Below are 15749 nucleotides of genomic sequence, written 5' to 3'. Positions count from 1 at the left end.
TGTTCAACCCAAAAGCTGTCTGCATCAGAATCTCTGGAGACTGAAGCTGGGACTTCCTTCCTCCCCAGGGGCCGGCAGGGGCTGCGATTGCTGTAAGAGTAGGTCACGTGACGGGGCTTCCTGTATGCCGCTGCCGCCGGGTGTCCATGGCCCGCACCCCCAAGCTGCCAGTGCAGCAGTCAGAGTGGCAGCCACAGGCTCAGTCCATGCCGTGGCCCCTGGACGGTACTGGCGAGGCTGAGCAAGAGGCCTCTGCATCTTGACACCTAAGAGAGCAGGCACGGAGTATCACCAGGATAGAGGACCATGTTGCGCCGTAAGCCCTCCAACGCCAGCGAGAAGGAGCCTACTCAGAAGAAAAAGGTGAGGAGCATCTTTGGGAACTTGTTGCTTCCTTCCCTCTGCTCTCTCAGCCCATCCTCTCCAGAACTCACAGAAGTGGGAAGAGCCAAAGACCTTCTGTTGAGTCTGTAGGTGACGGCCATTCTCCCAAGGGCATGGGACTAGTAACAGAAGTCCAGGAGAGACGTCCCAAATTGTAGAGAAACAGAGTTATAGAATACACTCTTGGAAGCCTTGAGTTGCAGGATTCAACACTACCAGGGTAAGAGACTTAAAATTGGGGACTAGAATCCTAGACTAGAATTTAAGAATTACAGAATACAATTCTCAAGTTGAACCTGAGACTGTATTTAGTCTTTCCCCTACAACAGTCCCTTGCGAGCCTGCCTCTCAGGAGCCATCTCACTCACAGAGCTCCACTGGGCTGCCCGGCCAGGAGCCATGATGCTCACAGAACCCCTGCCCTTTGGCCCTAGCCTGAGCTTGGCCATCTTCATTCAGCTTTGTTGTAGCTCCCGGGCGCCCACAGGAGAGGGGGCCACCTGAAGATGCAGCCCAGATTTCCAGATTCAGGGAAAGGGCCTCCAAACCCGCAGTGGGTGGCAGGGGGCATGCAGGTTCTTCCCAGCTGGGGAGAAATTATTTGTGAAGAATGAGAAATGAAGCTGCTGAGATGAGGCGTGGGAGTGAGGGCTGAGGGGGAAAAATTCCGTGGGTGGGGAGCAGGCATATTTTAAAGGCCAACAAGAAAAGCTGCTGCTCATCTTCCTGGAGTTTTGAGGCCAGCCTAGAAGATTCCTTGAAGGCTCTGCCACATTTAGGTTTCTCTAGTTGAATTTGAGGATTTCTACACTTCAATCTTGGACTCAATTGTCAGATTCTCCCCAGCCATCAGCAGGTACATCCACACACCCAGCAGGATCCTAGGACCATCCCAACTAGGCCTGAAGCAGGTCGGAGAGGCCAGGCATAGCCACAGGCCAAGGTCCGGGGCCTCCAGGCCTCCATGGTGCCCTGCTGCTTTCCCCTGGAGCCTAGCCCAGGTGCTCCGTGGGGGAGCCCCTTTGTCAGAGGAGCGGCTACCAGGCAGAGACCGAACCAGCTGAGAAGCCGAGCCTCGGGGCACTGGGGTGTATATCCTGCTCCCCCTCAAGTCCTGGGGTGGCTGCCACTTCCGGCTGTATTCTCCCCCACCCCAGCCGCTTGGCTGAGGTTGCAGTGGAGGTGGGCGGGTGGGAAAGAGATTCACCACTCTTCACACAGGCTCTGTCACCCCTGTCCAAGCACCACACAGCGCCAGCCCCGGCAGACTACCCTGGCAGACTTGCCATTGGCTGGCCCTCCTCAGTGAGTGGGTCCACTTCCCCTTGTTCTTCGGCTGATGGGGATGGGAATCGGAGACCGCCCAAGACACTGCTGGGCCTCAAGCCACACGGGAGCTGAGCAGAGAAAAGAGTCTGAGAAAGAGCTGACACTTCCACACAAGCAGCTTGTGCCGCCTCAGGTGGAGGGGCCTGAAGGCTCACAGGAGCCAGAAGTCCCATTTTCTCTCCCCACTTCCATCATCCAGATTCTGGGTTTGGTGGGTTTCTGGGATTCCCCACAGGCCTCTCCCAGGAGGGTCCAGGCTGTTGCAGCCCTCTGAGGGCCATGTCCTCTAGGGCAACATCGGCCTGGCAAATCCTGCCTCAGCCCATCAGAGCCTGGGCCAGCCCCCAGAGCCACTCTCCCAGCCGCATCCCCTGGAAGCACTCTTAGACAAACCAGCTTTCCAGAAGGCGGACACAGCAGCTTCCCCAGGCCGGGAGGCAGCAGCGCAGCTCCAGCTCTGTGACTTGGGCACATCCCTGCCCCTGAGAGGCCAAGGCAATGTGGTGGAGGGAATAGTACAAAGGCTAGTGTGGAGTGAGTGGAAGATGTGCTGGGGACCTTGACAAAGAGGGATAGGTCCTGACCTGCCCACCTCAGGAGGTTGTATGGACCAATTGCAACAGTACATGCAAGTGCACTATCACATGTGTGCCTGTGTACATGAAGGGGTGCACACTGAAGCCGTGGGTGGGGGCAGAGAGCCCACTGCCAAAAACAAGCCAGCCCTGAAGTGGAGAAAACAAGACCTCATAGCTCATCAGATGCCGGGCGCTATGCTCTGCACTCATCTCTTAGCTCGCTGGCTCTTCACAACATCCTTGTGAGGTGGGGGCCAGTGTTGTTTTTACTTTACGGCCAAGGCGCAGAGAGGTGAAGTGATTTACTCAAGGACACACAGCTAGGAAGCTGCCAAGCAGGGAGTGAAGCCAAGATCTGTCAGTGTCCAGAGTCTTAACCCCTTCTCCCTCTACTCTCATCTCTCTACTGACCTCAAAAGCACTGGAGAAGTCTGATGAGCATAAAAGACTCAACCTATCAGCAGAAGGGCTCTGCATGGCAGGCCCAGATGGCTATGGACTGAGTGACCTTCCAAGGAGCCCCAAGCAGAGTCAGGCACAAGCCTTCCAGGGTGGTGGGGTCAGGATGTGTGTGTCATGAAGGACTGAGGAGATGCCCAGGTTGAAGGGGGAGGGAGGTTGGGGGAGGCAATACCCCTTGGCTGCCATTTGGAGACTCTTGCCTCCATCAAAGCATCTCTTTGCACTCTCTCTGATCTGCTGGAATATAGGCAGTGGACAGGAGTTTGTCCTAGGACCTGCCTCCCCTAAGGATAGTCCTACCCCATCGCATACCTACTCTTCACTACATCCCAGACCTGCCACCAGGGAAAATGGAGAGGACTCAAGGCTCCCATCTGAGGGGTCACTTGTCCACTCCTTCCAATTTCTCCCTGCCCTTCTCTTCTGCAATCTTGGCACATTACTTTTGCTGGCTCCCTTCCTACAGCACACCTTGGTGTGCCACCCCCTACCCCTGCCACTAGCATGCGCTTCATATTTTCCATGGCTCCTCATTGCCCACAGGCTAACACCATGGCTGGCAAGGGCCTTCCGTGGCCTTTTCTGCTCCACCATTCACCCCAAACACTGGTATACTCACAATTCCATCATCATTCTTGATCAAACCCTTCCCAGCTTCACCTGGAGCAATCCTGGATCCCCAGGATGGCCCAGCTCAAACGTGCCTCCTCCTCCACGAAGCCCTCCAGAGTCCTTCTCCCTCCATGCTCCCACCTGCTCTCCTGGTAGCTTCTTCCAAATCCCACCTACAGTCACCATTACCCTTAATCCACTTCTGTACGAGGGGGTGACTTCGTGAGCTCTGAGCACAGTAACAAGCAGAAGCTTCCAGAATCTCAGACATGGGCTTGACACTGGCTTCCACCTACTGTGTCATTCCATCTAGGATGCTTCATTTCTCCCAGTTTCAGTGTCCCCAGGGGAAAGAGTGGGTGTAAGACGGGGCTGCAGGGAGGCTGAAGTGAGTGGACACACACACAGTGCTTGGCAAGGCACAGGGCACAGGGGAGGTACTCGACCTCTCATTACTGGATCCCCACACATGCACAGGCCAGCGTCCAGAGCCCAGAGGGTGCTCAGTATGCGACCAGTATGCTGAAGGAGCAGACAGCATAGCAGCAGAGACACCTGGGATGGGGCTGGAGAGACGCTGGAAAGCCACAGTTGCTTAGAAAGCAGGGAAGATGCCAGGCCCAGCAGGGTGAGCCTCTGAGGGGGCGATGGGGGAAGCTTCCTGCAGGGGGGCAGTGCCTTTAAAACTAGATTTGAAAATCCTTTTTATTGAAGTATAATATCCATACAAAGAAGCATGTACATCACAAATATAACACTCGACGGATTTCTGTAAAGTGAGCATCCCCATGTAGGCAGCCCCTGGATCACACAGAACACTTCCAACACTCCAGAAGTTTCCCTCATGCCCCTGCCAGTCACTGCATGCCCCCTTTCCCCCAAAGGTAACCAACCACTCTCCTGACTTCCAACTGCATGGATTAGTTTTTAACTTTCTGTACAGGGAACCATATAGTATACCCTGGTGGCAGTCTCTTCTGCCCAACAGTGTAGTTGTGAGCATCACCATATTGCTGGGGAGAGTTGCACGAAGTTCATTGCCGTGTGCTATGCCCTCGTGTGACTGCCACAGTTCACAGGTCCTCTCTACAGCTGATGAGTGTTTGAGTTGTTTCCAGTTAAACTGGGTTCTGAAGGATGGGAAAAGCTATGGTTGATTGTAGGGAAGGCAAGGGATAGGAGCCGTGAGTGGTTGCCATGTCCCAGGCTCACCCCTCTCCGCCTCACAACAACCCAGTGAGATGGGTGCTATGCTCTTCATTTCACCCATGAGGAAACAGAAGCCCAGAGAAGTTGAGAAATTCACCCAGCTTTACACAGCTGCTCCATGACAGAAGCAAGATGTGAACTCTTGCCAGCTGACACCAAATAAAGAGACTGAGGTTTGGGGAAGATAAAGAAACTTACCGAAGGTCACACTCAGCAATGTGTGACACACGTTCTTTCCGAGAGGCCCACATACTCCCCTTAGACATGAAAATGGGGCTTACAGTGTATGGTACCACCTCCAGCCCAGGACACCCAGGAAGGCCTCACCCTAAAGGGAGGCCAGGCAGAAAATCCAAAAGGGCTCAAGGATTTCCACTCATACCTGGACATATGAGTCACTTCAGACTCACTGAAAGGCATTCAGGATATTTGGGGTGCTCCTGAGTTTAGAGGTGGGCTGGGCAAAAGACCCTTATCCTTAGTCCCCCAAAGAATTTTTCTAGTCCTTTCTGTGTACCCAGGCCAGGGTTGAGGAGCAGCTGGCCAGGCCCACGTTCCAGCGCCGTCCCCTTGGGCCTTTTAGATTGTTTTCTCCCATTTCGAGCTAAAGCTGGGACAGAGGTCCCAGGAGCCAAAAAGCCGCCCTCCCAGCCACCCCCAAACCCCCTCCCCCCCAGCCACCCCCAAACCCCGACGACGGCAGATTAATGACAGGAAAAGGAAAGAACTGCAATTAGAGGGCAGCCTAGCGGTCAGTTTACTCTTCCTCAACAAAGCCCACTTCCGGCCCCACGCCTTCCCTGCTGCGGGCTTTCCAGGCTCACTGGTCCCTGGGGCTTCAGGGGCGACTCTCAGCCTCCTGGTCTGCAGACCAGACTCGGGCTTGGTGAAGGGAAAGCCACAATAGGCCTGATCGGCCTAAATATAGGTGCCCAGCCTACCCTCCTTGGGCCCGGGCCAGCCTGGTGCCCACCCTCTCTCTGTTCCCTCTTTTCCAGGCAATAAGAGGAGGAAGTTATCCAGGCAGCTGCATCTTAGCTAGGGGGAAAATGAATGGAAGGTGGAGGAGAGAAGGGGAGAACGAGGGAGAAAAAGAGGAAAAAAATAGTGGACAGGGAAAACCAGGGAAGGAGGATGGAAGAGATGCATAGGAATAGGAGCGGTCACCCCACCACCATGCCCTGTACCACTCAGGTCCCTTTCTCAGCTCCCCCGCATCACATGTAAGGGGCTTTCTTCCTAAGGATGCAGGCGCCTCACCCAGGAGGCCTTCATGGTGGTGGTATCTGCTTGACCTGGCCGCTGACCTGGTTTCTGGTCCGCTAGCTTGCTGTGACCTCCCAGAAGGTGTGGCCGCTGCCCCTGATTACTGAAGTGCTCCACTGTAGTCCCTGGGAGCGGGGGACCAATTATATGGATGGGAGTGTGTGTGATACTGCCCCTGCCCTGGGGGATTGTCACTGGACCCCCCTTTCGTAGGAAAGAGGATGTGAAACTTTCAACTTTGTGCAGGTTTGGGGCTTCGGTTCCTCAAGCCCTTATCTCTGGTGTCTGCAGCCGACCCCACTCTATCTGTCTGGCCATCTGTGAACCCTGGTTCCTGTGTGCACCTCTGGTCTTGACTTGATTCGGGTTCAGCCTCCCCTTCTTGTGTCTCAAGTCAGCTCTCCTTACCTGGCCCCACTTTCTCCTACTATCTCGCCATGGGCATGCATGTGCAGTTAAGAAAGCTCATTTCCTGAAAACAGGCTTATCAGTGCTGTCGACTGAAAATGCATAACCTAAAAGTTGAGAATTATGGTTTATTGAGTGGACTTTCTGAGGACTTGGGGGGGGTGGGGGTTGGGGGAAGCCTCTCAGATAGCTCCGAGGGACTGCTCCGGAGAGGTAAGGGAGGAGCCAGAATACCAAGGAGTTTTGTAACAAAGACCAGGTAGTCAGAATATCAAAAGATTACTGTTAGTTAAAGAAAACTAGACAACCCAAGTAAATAAATTTAGCACTTCTCTGTGTTATAGGAAGATGTAAGAGTCTGCCCTTACTGAAGTTATTCCTTTGCTTTGCAAAGATAAGGGCCAGTATTGTGTTCTTTCCCATCCTGTGTCCCCTCAGGGAGCATCATCAGTGGTGGCTGAAGTGGCTAAGAGCCTGGCAGCCGGCAGCCAGTCTGCATCCTGGTGCCTTCAGGCTCACCAAGGGGTGACTGATGGTTGGATGGCCACGGCATCCTTTGTTTGCTGATACAGCAGAGATGGGCAACAGTTTTCATTCGAAGCACAAACAATAGGTTGAACCATGGAGAGAGGAGCCTGGTGGGCTACAGTCCATAGGGGTCCCATGGGGGTCACAATGAGTTGGACAGGACTTAGTGACTAAACAACAACAAATCTGAACACTGGCAAGAGCGTAGAGTAGCCAGCTCATTAGCAGCTGAGATTAAAAGCAGAGATGAAGACAGAAAATGGCAGCGTTCTTTTATTATGTCAGAACCAATCATTGATGTCCCAAACCTTTTCTCATTCAGTCTGTACCATGGCTTTCCAGAACGCATAATGCCAGTCTTATTGGCCCTTGGATGGGACACCAATGTGTCACGGCCCTCTCTCTTCTTGGGATATCGATGTGTCAGGCTGAGGGCCCCAGTGTGTTTCCCACGATCAGTCACAGGAAACCAGGCCTGGGGAAGAGAGAGCCTGGAGGCCGGGCTGTGGGGTTTTGGAGGGTTTGCTCTACTGTATGAAGAGGTGATGCTGTTGCACGCGAGGTAGGTCTCCAGTAGTAGACATGCGTTTCCTCCGACACATTTAATCTTTTACTACAGGGTTCTGGGGACCAGAATTAAGGTTCTGGTGGAACAGTGGGCTCAGCCTGTGGCCTGACTGGGTTGAGGCTCCTGAGGTGAGGAGCCTGCTTAAGGGGACTGCTGGCTGCTGAAGAGCAGGATGAGGACTTGCAGCGTCACCTCTCAGCTCTGGGCCCGGCCCTGCGTTAAACGCGCTGTGTTGGGAGCGAGAACAGCTCTGTGCTCCTTACTGACCACAAGTGTAATGCCACACAATTTAACTCCTGGTAACACCTCTGCTTCTCCCAGCTCTCCCTTCAGCGCTCCAGCAGCTTCAAAGATTTTGCCAAATCCAAACCCAGCTCCCCTGTGGTGAGCGAGAAGGAATTTAATCTGGATGATAATGTGAGTTCCAGAGCCTCCTTGGGGGATCTGGCTGCGGGCCCTGGATTGGGGAGTGGAGGGGAGGGAGGGAGGGAGGGGAAAGAGGATTTTAGGATTGTGGAGGCAAAGCCTTTTTAAACACTTTGGGCCTACCTCTGCACCCACCAAAAGTCTGGGCCCTAAAGCTTCACCTGCATTCTTTTCGTTTGCAAATTGCCAATTTAAATATGAATGAATAGGGCCAAGAATAGGTCTGGGGCTAAAATGAGGATAAGGACCTCTCCTTCCCACCCCTCCAGGGTTTACCTGGACCCCAAGCCCTCCTTCTGCTCCCAAGTCCTGGACCCAGACATGGCCACCTAGGTTCCTGAATCTCCAAATTTCTTGTCACAGATTCCAGAAGATGAGTCAGGTGTGCCGACCCCAGAGGATGCCGAGAAGAGCGGCAAGAAGCTGGGGAAGAAGTGGAGGGCGGTGATTTCCCGAACCATGAACAGGAAGACGGGCAAGAAGATGGTGAAGGCCCTGTCAGAGGAGATGGTGAGGCCTGGGACCCAGGGACGCCGTGGGTTGGGGGGGTTGCCACAAGGAAAAGCAGCGGTCTAGTAGGGGGTGAGCATAGCCGTCAGGAGAGCCACTGCCTGGGCACACTGCCTGGCCCCATACAAGCACGAAGGTCACCATGGGAAGGGAGTTCCCCCAGCCAAGCACGTGGCAGGCAGGCACAGTCCTGAGGGAGCAGGAGTGCGGTCTGAGGAGGGATGAAGGTCTGGGAAACAAGCTTCCTCGGGAGACTGGCCTGAGGAGATGAGATAGCCTGGGGCATGTTCATTCACCATGAAGTTTTACTTGAAATCAGCCACTGGGATTGGAATGGCTTGATTCAAAGGTGCCCGAAGAAAGAAAATCGAGAAGGCTGGCCGTGGGGATGGGGTTTGGGGTAGAATACATACATGTATAGCTGAGTCCCTTCGCTGTCCACCTGAAAAGATCACAACATTGTTAATTGGCTATATTCCAATACAAAATAAAAAAGTTTTTTTTTTTTTTTTAAAAGGCTGGCCTTGGCCCAGGGAGGGAGGGCAAGACAGACAGCTGTGGAGCAGGCACATCCAAGTAGCTGAAGTCACACCGGGCGTCTGGTTTGCTCCTGGCTCTCAGAGGAGGCACCCTGGCAGCAGTGTGCTGGAGTTAGCTCCCGCTAGCAGACTCCTGCCAGCTCAAGACAGCAGTTGCTCAAATCTTCAGTAATTTCATGAGCCAGGTGTGAGATACAAGCATTATTGAAAGTTAATTTATACCAACTTAGAATTAAATCAATTATTTTAAGAAGAAAAAGAGTAAAGTCAGTCTTCAAAATTCACTTCCTAACTCTTGTCCTGCCTTTCACTGTGTTCTGTGCCCTTGTTCCAGTGGCTGGGGGTTGCAAATAGCCAATGCTGCCGCTCATGCTGGCTTCCCTGGTGGCCCAGTGGTAAAGATTCTGCCTGCCAATGCAGGAGCCATAGGTGATGTGGGTTCGATCCCTGGGTCAGGAAGAACCCCTGGAGAAGGGCATTGCAACCCACTCCAGTATTCCTGCCTGGGCTATCCCATGGACACAGGAGCCTGGTGGGCTACCGTCCATGGGGTCACAAGGAGTTTCACACGACTGTGAACGCATGCACACTGCTCATTTAGGTGGTAAATCTGTTGGCCACTGTGGGAAGTATTTACAAGACAGAAACTGGCAACCCCTACAACTCAGGGCTTTTATTCCCATTCAGTCAACTAGTGAAAGAGTTACAACTGCACTGAGGGCTGGGGAGGCCCAGCAGCTGTGGAGTCAGGCTGACGGGGCTGTGAGTTCCTGCATGGCCTTGGGAATGTTCCTCCATGACTTCTCACCTGTCAGCTTGGGAGGATCAAGCACCTGTCCCTGAGTAAGGATGAACTAAAATCCTGTGTCGCACATAGGAACATAGTTAAAAGTAGTGAGTCTCTTCAGCACTGTGACCTGCCTGGCTATGCGCTACTAACACCTCTGGGTTCAGACTCCAGCACCAAGACTTTTTGTGTGTGTACATGGGCACTTCAGGCTGACACAGCACATTCACATGGTATCAAGGGAGCCTCATTCCATGGGCAGGGCAAGCACTCTCAGTCCCACTTCACAGAAGAGGAAACTAGGGCCCAGAGGGTGCCCTGCAGCCTTGCAAGAGGCATGGCTGGGGTGGCAGCCAGGCCCCAGCTCTCCTGGGAGCCCCGGCTCACTTCCTCTGCATCCGAGGCGGCCCCATGGGCACCTCAACCGAGACTACTCAGAGCTTCCTGCTTCTTCTCCCCTCCAGGGAGATACTCTGGAGGAGGGCTCAGCATCCCCAACATCTCCAGACTGCAGCCTGGACAGCCCAGGCCCTGAGAAGATGGTGCTGGCTTTTTCTGAGCAGGAGGAGCGGGAGCTCCCAGCTCTCAGCCGCCAGGCATCCACAGGTGAGTGTGGGAGGTGGGGGCACACTTGCTGACCCTGGAGGAAAGGACAGGGTGAACACCATACAGATGACTGTCTGAGAGGTTTGGTAAAAGAAATGAATCTTTCCTGTTAATCTGCTGGGACCTTTCCCAGTCTCTTGAAATTAAATCTTCCTAATAATCTCATGGGGCGGTAATATTATTATCCCCACTTCGTTGATGTGAAAACTGAGGCTCAGGCAAGTTAAGTGACTTGCCCAAGGTGACCCCGTCTTGAATTTAGTTCTGCCCTCCAGGAGCCTCCACTGGCTGGAAGAACCTCATTGCCCTCTTGGTCGCCTCCTCCACCTTCCAAGGGGAGCTAGAGGCTATGGGCTCCCTGGGCCTCTGACATCCAAGGCTGGGGGTCAGGGTATTGGCTCTCCTGCTGTGAAGAGTCCACCTCCTGGACACAAGCCCTTGGTTTGCTGGGCCCGGGGCTCCACTTGGCATCTTCTAGATGTCCCTGGGGCTGGACAGGAGCTTTCAGCAGCCCTGCTGAACGAGGTTCTGCAGGCTGTGGGCTGCAGACCTACAGAGGCACTGCCTTTCTCACCCTTATGATTAGTTCCAAGTTCTCTGATGTTTCTCTTGCTCCAAAGACAGTTCCTTACCCCCACTAAAAGTCACTTCCGCCCTTCATCCTGCCCTTCTCAGAAAGAATCTGAGTTTCCATGTGATGTAGCTAGACACCGAGTCTTATTAAGTAATATTGATGCACGGTGTGGCTTCTTGGTGGAAGGTGACTTCCAGGAGCCCTGGAGTGGGAGTCAGGAAGCCTGGAGTCTAACAGACCCAGGGCTGCCAATTACAAGATGAGACGCTTTGGGCAGTTCACTTAGCCTGACTGGTCTCAGTTTTCCTCATCTGCTCATTGGGGGTGTTGGCCCAGTTGGTTTCTAGAGACCCTCCCAATATGCCTAGTCTTTGATCCTCTTATGGTCAACTGTTTTCATGCCTGGGGCCCCTGAAGCTATGCTCATCAGGGTGGCGGAGAGGTTGGTTCAGAATCACTTCTGCAGTGTGAGATTTCTTGGAGCTCAGTTTTCTTCCCTTGGGATTTCTAGCCAGACCCCCTGGAAGGTACCAGCTAGGCACTGCCCCAGCTATCCTGGGGACAAAGATGACCTTCCTCCCCACCCCATTTCCTGCAGGCAGTGAACTCTGCAGCCCCAGCCCAGGTTCTGGAAACCTTGGGGAGGAATCGACTGCACCACAATACACGGGCCCCTTCTGTGGCCGGGCACGAGTCCACACTGACTTCACTCCCAGCCCCTATGACCGTGACTCACTGAAACTGCAGGTAAGGTTAGCATTCAGGCCTCTGCTGAGCCTGGCAGGTTGTACCCATACAGGAGGCTGAACTGAGCCAGGGTCAGGTGGTGTCAACAAGAGGCCAAGGGGCCCCCTCATCCTCCGTCCATTCTACTCTCCTCTCCTCCCACAGAAAGGAGACGTGATCCAGATCGTTGAAAAGCCGCCCGTGGGCACATGGCTGGGCCTGCTCAACGGCAGGCTGGGCTCTTTCAAGTTCATCTATGTGGATGTGCTGCCCGAGGAGGCTGTGGGGCCTGCCCGCCCCAGCCGCCGACAGAGCAAGGGCAAGAGGCCCAAGCCCAAGACTCTGCATGAGCTGCTGGAGCGCATCGGCCTTGAGGTTTGAGTAGGGGGCCTGCCCGCATGTCTAGGAGCAAGGGATGGGGGCCAGAGCAAGTCAGTTCCGGGCGGAGAGATGGGTCTTCAGTGGGGGTTGCTGGTAAGTGGCCTGCTTCTGCCCACAGGAGCACACATCCACTCTGCTGCTCAATGGCTACCAGACACTGGAGGACTTCAAAGAGCTACGGGAAACACACCTCAATGAGCTAAACATCATGGACCCGCAGCATCGGGCCAAGCTGCTCACGGCCGCTGAGCTGCTGCTGGACTATGACAGTGAGTGGGCTTAGGAGTGGAGGGTGGGAAGGGTGGGGTGGGGAAGCCTGCCCCAGTCCTGCCCTGGTGCCCCTCCACAGTGGGCAGGCGCTTTCTACACTTGAATTCCCATCTCTGGGCAGAGCTTGTGAGGAGAAGGGGTTTTAGGAGAGTTTTCTCAACCTCTACAACATCCTGTGAGATCAAAGGGGGCCAGAGGAGGTGAGGCACAGACTCCAGGCCTCAGTGTTGGGTAATGATGAGCCTGCAAGAGCAGGCTTCCTGGCTACTAGCTCAGTGCTGAAGACGTTTGCACTCCTGGACAGGAGAGCTGGCCTGGACAGTACTTGGGGCAGGGGGAGGGTGGTGGTGGGCCCCCAGAGGGCGAGACAGCCTCCAGTGGGCTTCCCAGGGTCCCTCCACCCACAAGGAGCCCCTGAGATTTCTGAAGCCCCCTCACCACTAAAGCCTGAGCCTCCCCAAATTCCTCTTCCTCCCTGGCCTCTGGCAGCTGGCAGTGAGGAGGCAGAAGAGGGCACGGAGAGTGGCCAGGAGCCAGCGGTGAGCACAGTGGCAGAGCCCAAGGTGGACATCCCACGCGACTCTGGCTGCTTCGAGGGCTCTGAGAGTGGGCGTGATGAAGCAGAGCTGGCGGGCACCGAGGAGCAACTGCATGGCCTCTCCCTGTCTGGGGCCCCTTGAGGCCGGAGAGGGGATGGACCCGGCCTCCCGTGGTGGCCCTAGGCTGGAGGGCTGGCCCTGATCCTGGCCCTGCTCCCCCAAGGGCCCCTAGGGCAGCAGAGGCCGGCCAGGCCTTACAGATGCAACTGGAGTGCCTGACAGGCCACACAAGCCTGGCCGCCTCTCTCCACCAGCTACTGACAGCACAGCTCTTCCAGCTGCAGCCAAGGCAAGGGGGGCACCAAGAGGCCACCAAGGCCTCCAGACCCTCCTTGCCTCCACACCATCTTCCTTTGTCGTGATGATCCTGAAAAGGGAGCCAAGTCAGTGGTTCAGGTCCAATCTCAACACCCTGGGAAAGGTGACCATTGCAAAGGACTCTTAACTGATCACAGATGAATCCAGATTCTCAAAGGTTTGAAGAAAGCCACATGTGTCTTTCCTACTTTCCTTCACCTTAATTTTCTTACAGGTTTAGCCACTAAATCATTGTGCCACTTCAACCAAGTGCTTTCTTCAGTCTCAGTCTAGGACGGGTCAGGATAAGAATGTATAGTTTCTGAGGGCCTTGCTAACTCTGACATTCTGTGATGGTTAAATGTCTGTTGTCCTGTTACTATGGCCCCGGACGCCAGTGGGGTTTACTGAGGGTGCTAGAGGGGCTCATCCGTTCCGTACCTTCTCATATAACTCAAGCCAAGCTGCAACTGCCCCAGCTTAAGTCAATGCCCACATCTCAATAAGCACCTTCTGAGCCCCTCAAATGACACTTCCCCAAGGCTGAGCCAGACCTGGCTTCCAAGGACAGACTGGCCCCTCAGAGGTCCAGGCCCAGACCTGGCCTCTCACGTGGGTCCTTAAAAGCAAAGAAAGTGCAAAGCTTAACATTGTGGAGTCTGCTACTCCACCTTTACTCTGCTAAAGGTTTTGATGGACCTTGAGCTCCAGAAGGGAGAGAGTGTTGGTAGGGGGCCTCCCTTGACCCCAGTACCAAGTTTGTGCCCAGAATTCCCAGAGTAACTCTTTCCCAGGGCCCAAATGGCCTGAGGGCAAACAGTGCCCACCATGTCTTGGACTGCCTGCTTCGCAGACACACTTGGATCCAGAACCAGAAACTCTGGTAGAAGCCATCTTGGGGGGACGGTTTCAGTGTAAATATGAGGGAGGTGGGGGGAGGTGCTTCCAAGGTGGCTCAGTGATAAAGAATCTGCCTACCAGTGCAGGAGACACGGGTTTGGTCCCCGGGTTGGGAAGATCCCCTGGAGAAGGAAATGGCAACCCACTCCAGTATTCTTGCCTGCAGAATCCCATGGACAGAGGAGTTTGGCGGGCTGCAGTCCATGGGGTCACATGACTGAGCATGTGTGCATGAGGGTGGAGGGTGACAGGTTGGTAGTAATAAACTGGTAGAACTAAATTACTGTCTCCTGCTGTCTTTCCTATGGAGGAGGCGGGGAGGTAAGGGGCAGGGTGTGGGGGGATGGAAGAGATCAGTCTCCTTCAAAGCTGGACTCAGCAGAATTTCCTTCACTGTCAGGGCCATCTGTCCCTTACCCAAAAGATGCTCATGCCCTTGATCCCGCTGATGGCTGACCAACCCTCCTCAGAGCCCAGGCTCCTGTGGCCACCAGCCTTGCTCGGGTCTGAGGGTGGGAAGCAATAGCTCTCTCCTTCTTAGAATTATTCATTCCCCACCCTCAGTGACTGAGGAGCCTGTCCTGGGGGCTGTCCAGGGTCCAAGACGGGGAGACTTGCAGTCAGCATGGCCTTTTCTCCAAGGTCACCTCTTCTCAGGTCCCACCATGTACCCACTGAAGCTCCACTGTCTCCTGGGAGGTGAACTGGAGACTAGGACCCTTGGCTTTGTTTCTCCAACATGAACTGCTTTAGGGACAGCAAACTGGAATGTGAGCTCCCACCAGCGTGAGGATGAGGCCACTCTGCTTCCATGCTTTGTTCCCAGCCACAATCATCCACTACTGTGAGTGGCTGGGCAGCCCAAATGGCCTCACCGCCCAAGCGGTACTGAAGAGTTGCCGTCATTTCAAAAGCACCAACACGGGCTTTGCATGCATCCTCATCCTCTGAGGGGATATCTTCCATCATCTTCCCAATTTACAGAGGAAACAGGTTGAGTGGGAAACCCAACAAGCTTTCAAAGCCTCGCCAGCCCTCCAGAGGGCAGTCTATCCCTCTGTGATGTGCCTCTGACATCCTTTGACCCAGCCATTCCCTTCCTAGGATTCCATCTGTACAAAGAGCCACATGAGTGCACACAGATATATGGACAAAGATATTCAGGCTAGATTCGCGTAAAAAATTGGAAACAATGCAAATGGGGAATTAGTTAGATACATTATGGTTCATTCATACATCATTAAACACAATGTTGTAGAAAAATATGTAATGACACAGGAAAAATCTTTGTGATTTTTTATTGTTTAACTTGAAATGTTAAAATTTTACAAATAACGTACAAACGTTCTTGTAAAAGAAGTCTGAGCAATATCATGGGGGGGAAGTGAGTAATAAACCTTATTTATAGAGTGATTCCATTTTTATTTATGAAAAGGAAATATACACAAGAATAAAGACCAGAAAAATCTGCATCAAATGGTTAACCAGTGGTGATCTTGTGAGGAGGGTGGTTGGGATTAGGGGAGTGAGCAAGAGAAGTATTCACATAATATATTCTTGTCTCATTTGAATTTCAAAACAATGATTTTTATATCTATAAAAAAGGACCAATGTTTTACTTTTTTAATATAAATTTATTTATTTTAATTGGAGGTTAACTACTTTATTGTATTGGTTTTGCCATACATCGTGTTTTAATTTTTGAAAACAATGGAACTAACAGGCCTAAGCCTCCAGTTTAGGGTAGCAGCAAAGTCATTGTCCTGCTGCCTTTCTATGCAGGCTTTTGG

The 15749-nt window shown here is 53.4% G+C and overlaps 1 protein-coding gene across 1 annotated transcript; it reads left to right on the top strand.

Moving 5' to 3' along the window:
• Positions 1 to 121: 121 nt before the first annotated feature.
• On the top strand, positions 122 to 14239 carry SASH3 (SAM and SH3 domain containing 3). Its single transcript, XM_040265183.1, has 8 exons — positions 122 to 363; positions 7666 to 7761; positions 8134 to 8280; positions 10071 to 10212; positions 11385 to 11533; positions 11678 to 11887; positions 12012 to 12162; positions 12653 to 14239. The coding sequence occupies exons 1-8, from the start codon at positions 307 to 309 to the stop codon at positions 12841 to 12843; spliced, it is 1143 nt and encodes a 380-aa protein (XP_040121117.1). The 5' UTR covers positions 122 to 306; the 3' UTR covers positions 12844 to 14239.
• Positions 14240 to 15749: the final 1510 nt, after the last annotated feature.

This window comes from Oryx dammah, unplaced genomic scaffold (assembly GCF_014754425.2).
Source record: "Oryx dammah isolate SB20612 unplaced genomic scaffold, SCBI_Odam_1.1 HiC_scaffold_23, whole genome shotgun sequence".
Lineage (NCBI taxonomy): Eukaryota > Metazoa > Chordata > Mammalia > Artiodactyla > Bovidae > Oryx > Oryx dammah.
This window is presented reverse-complemented; position numbering and strand designations above follow the sequence as displayed.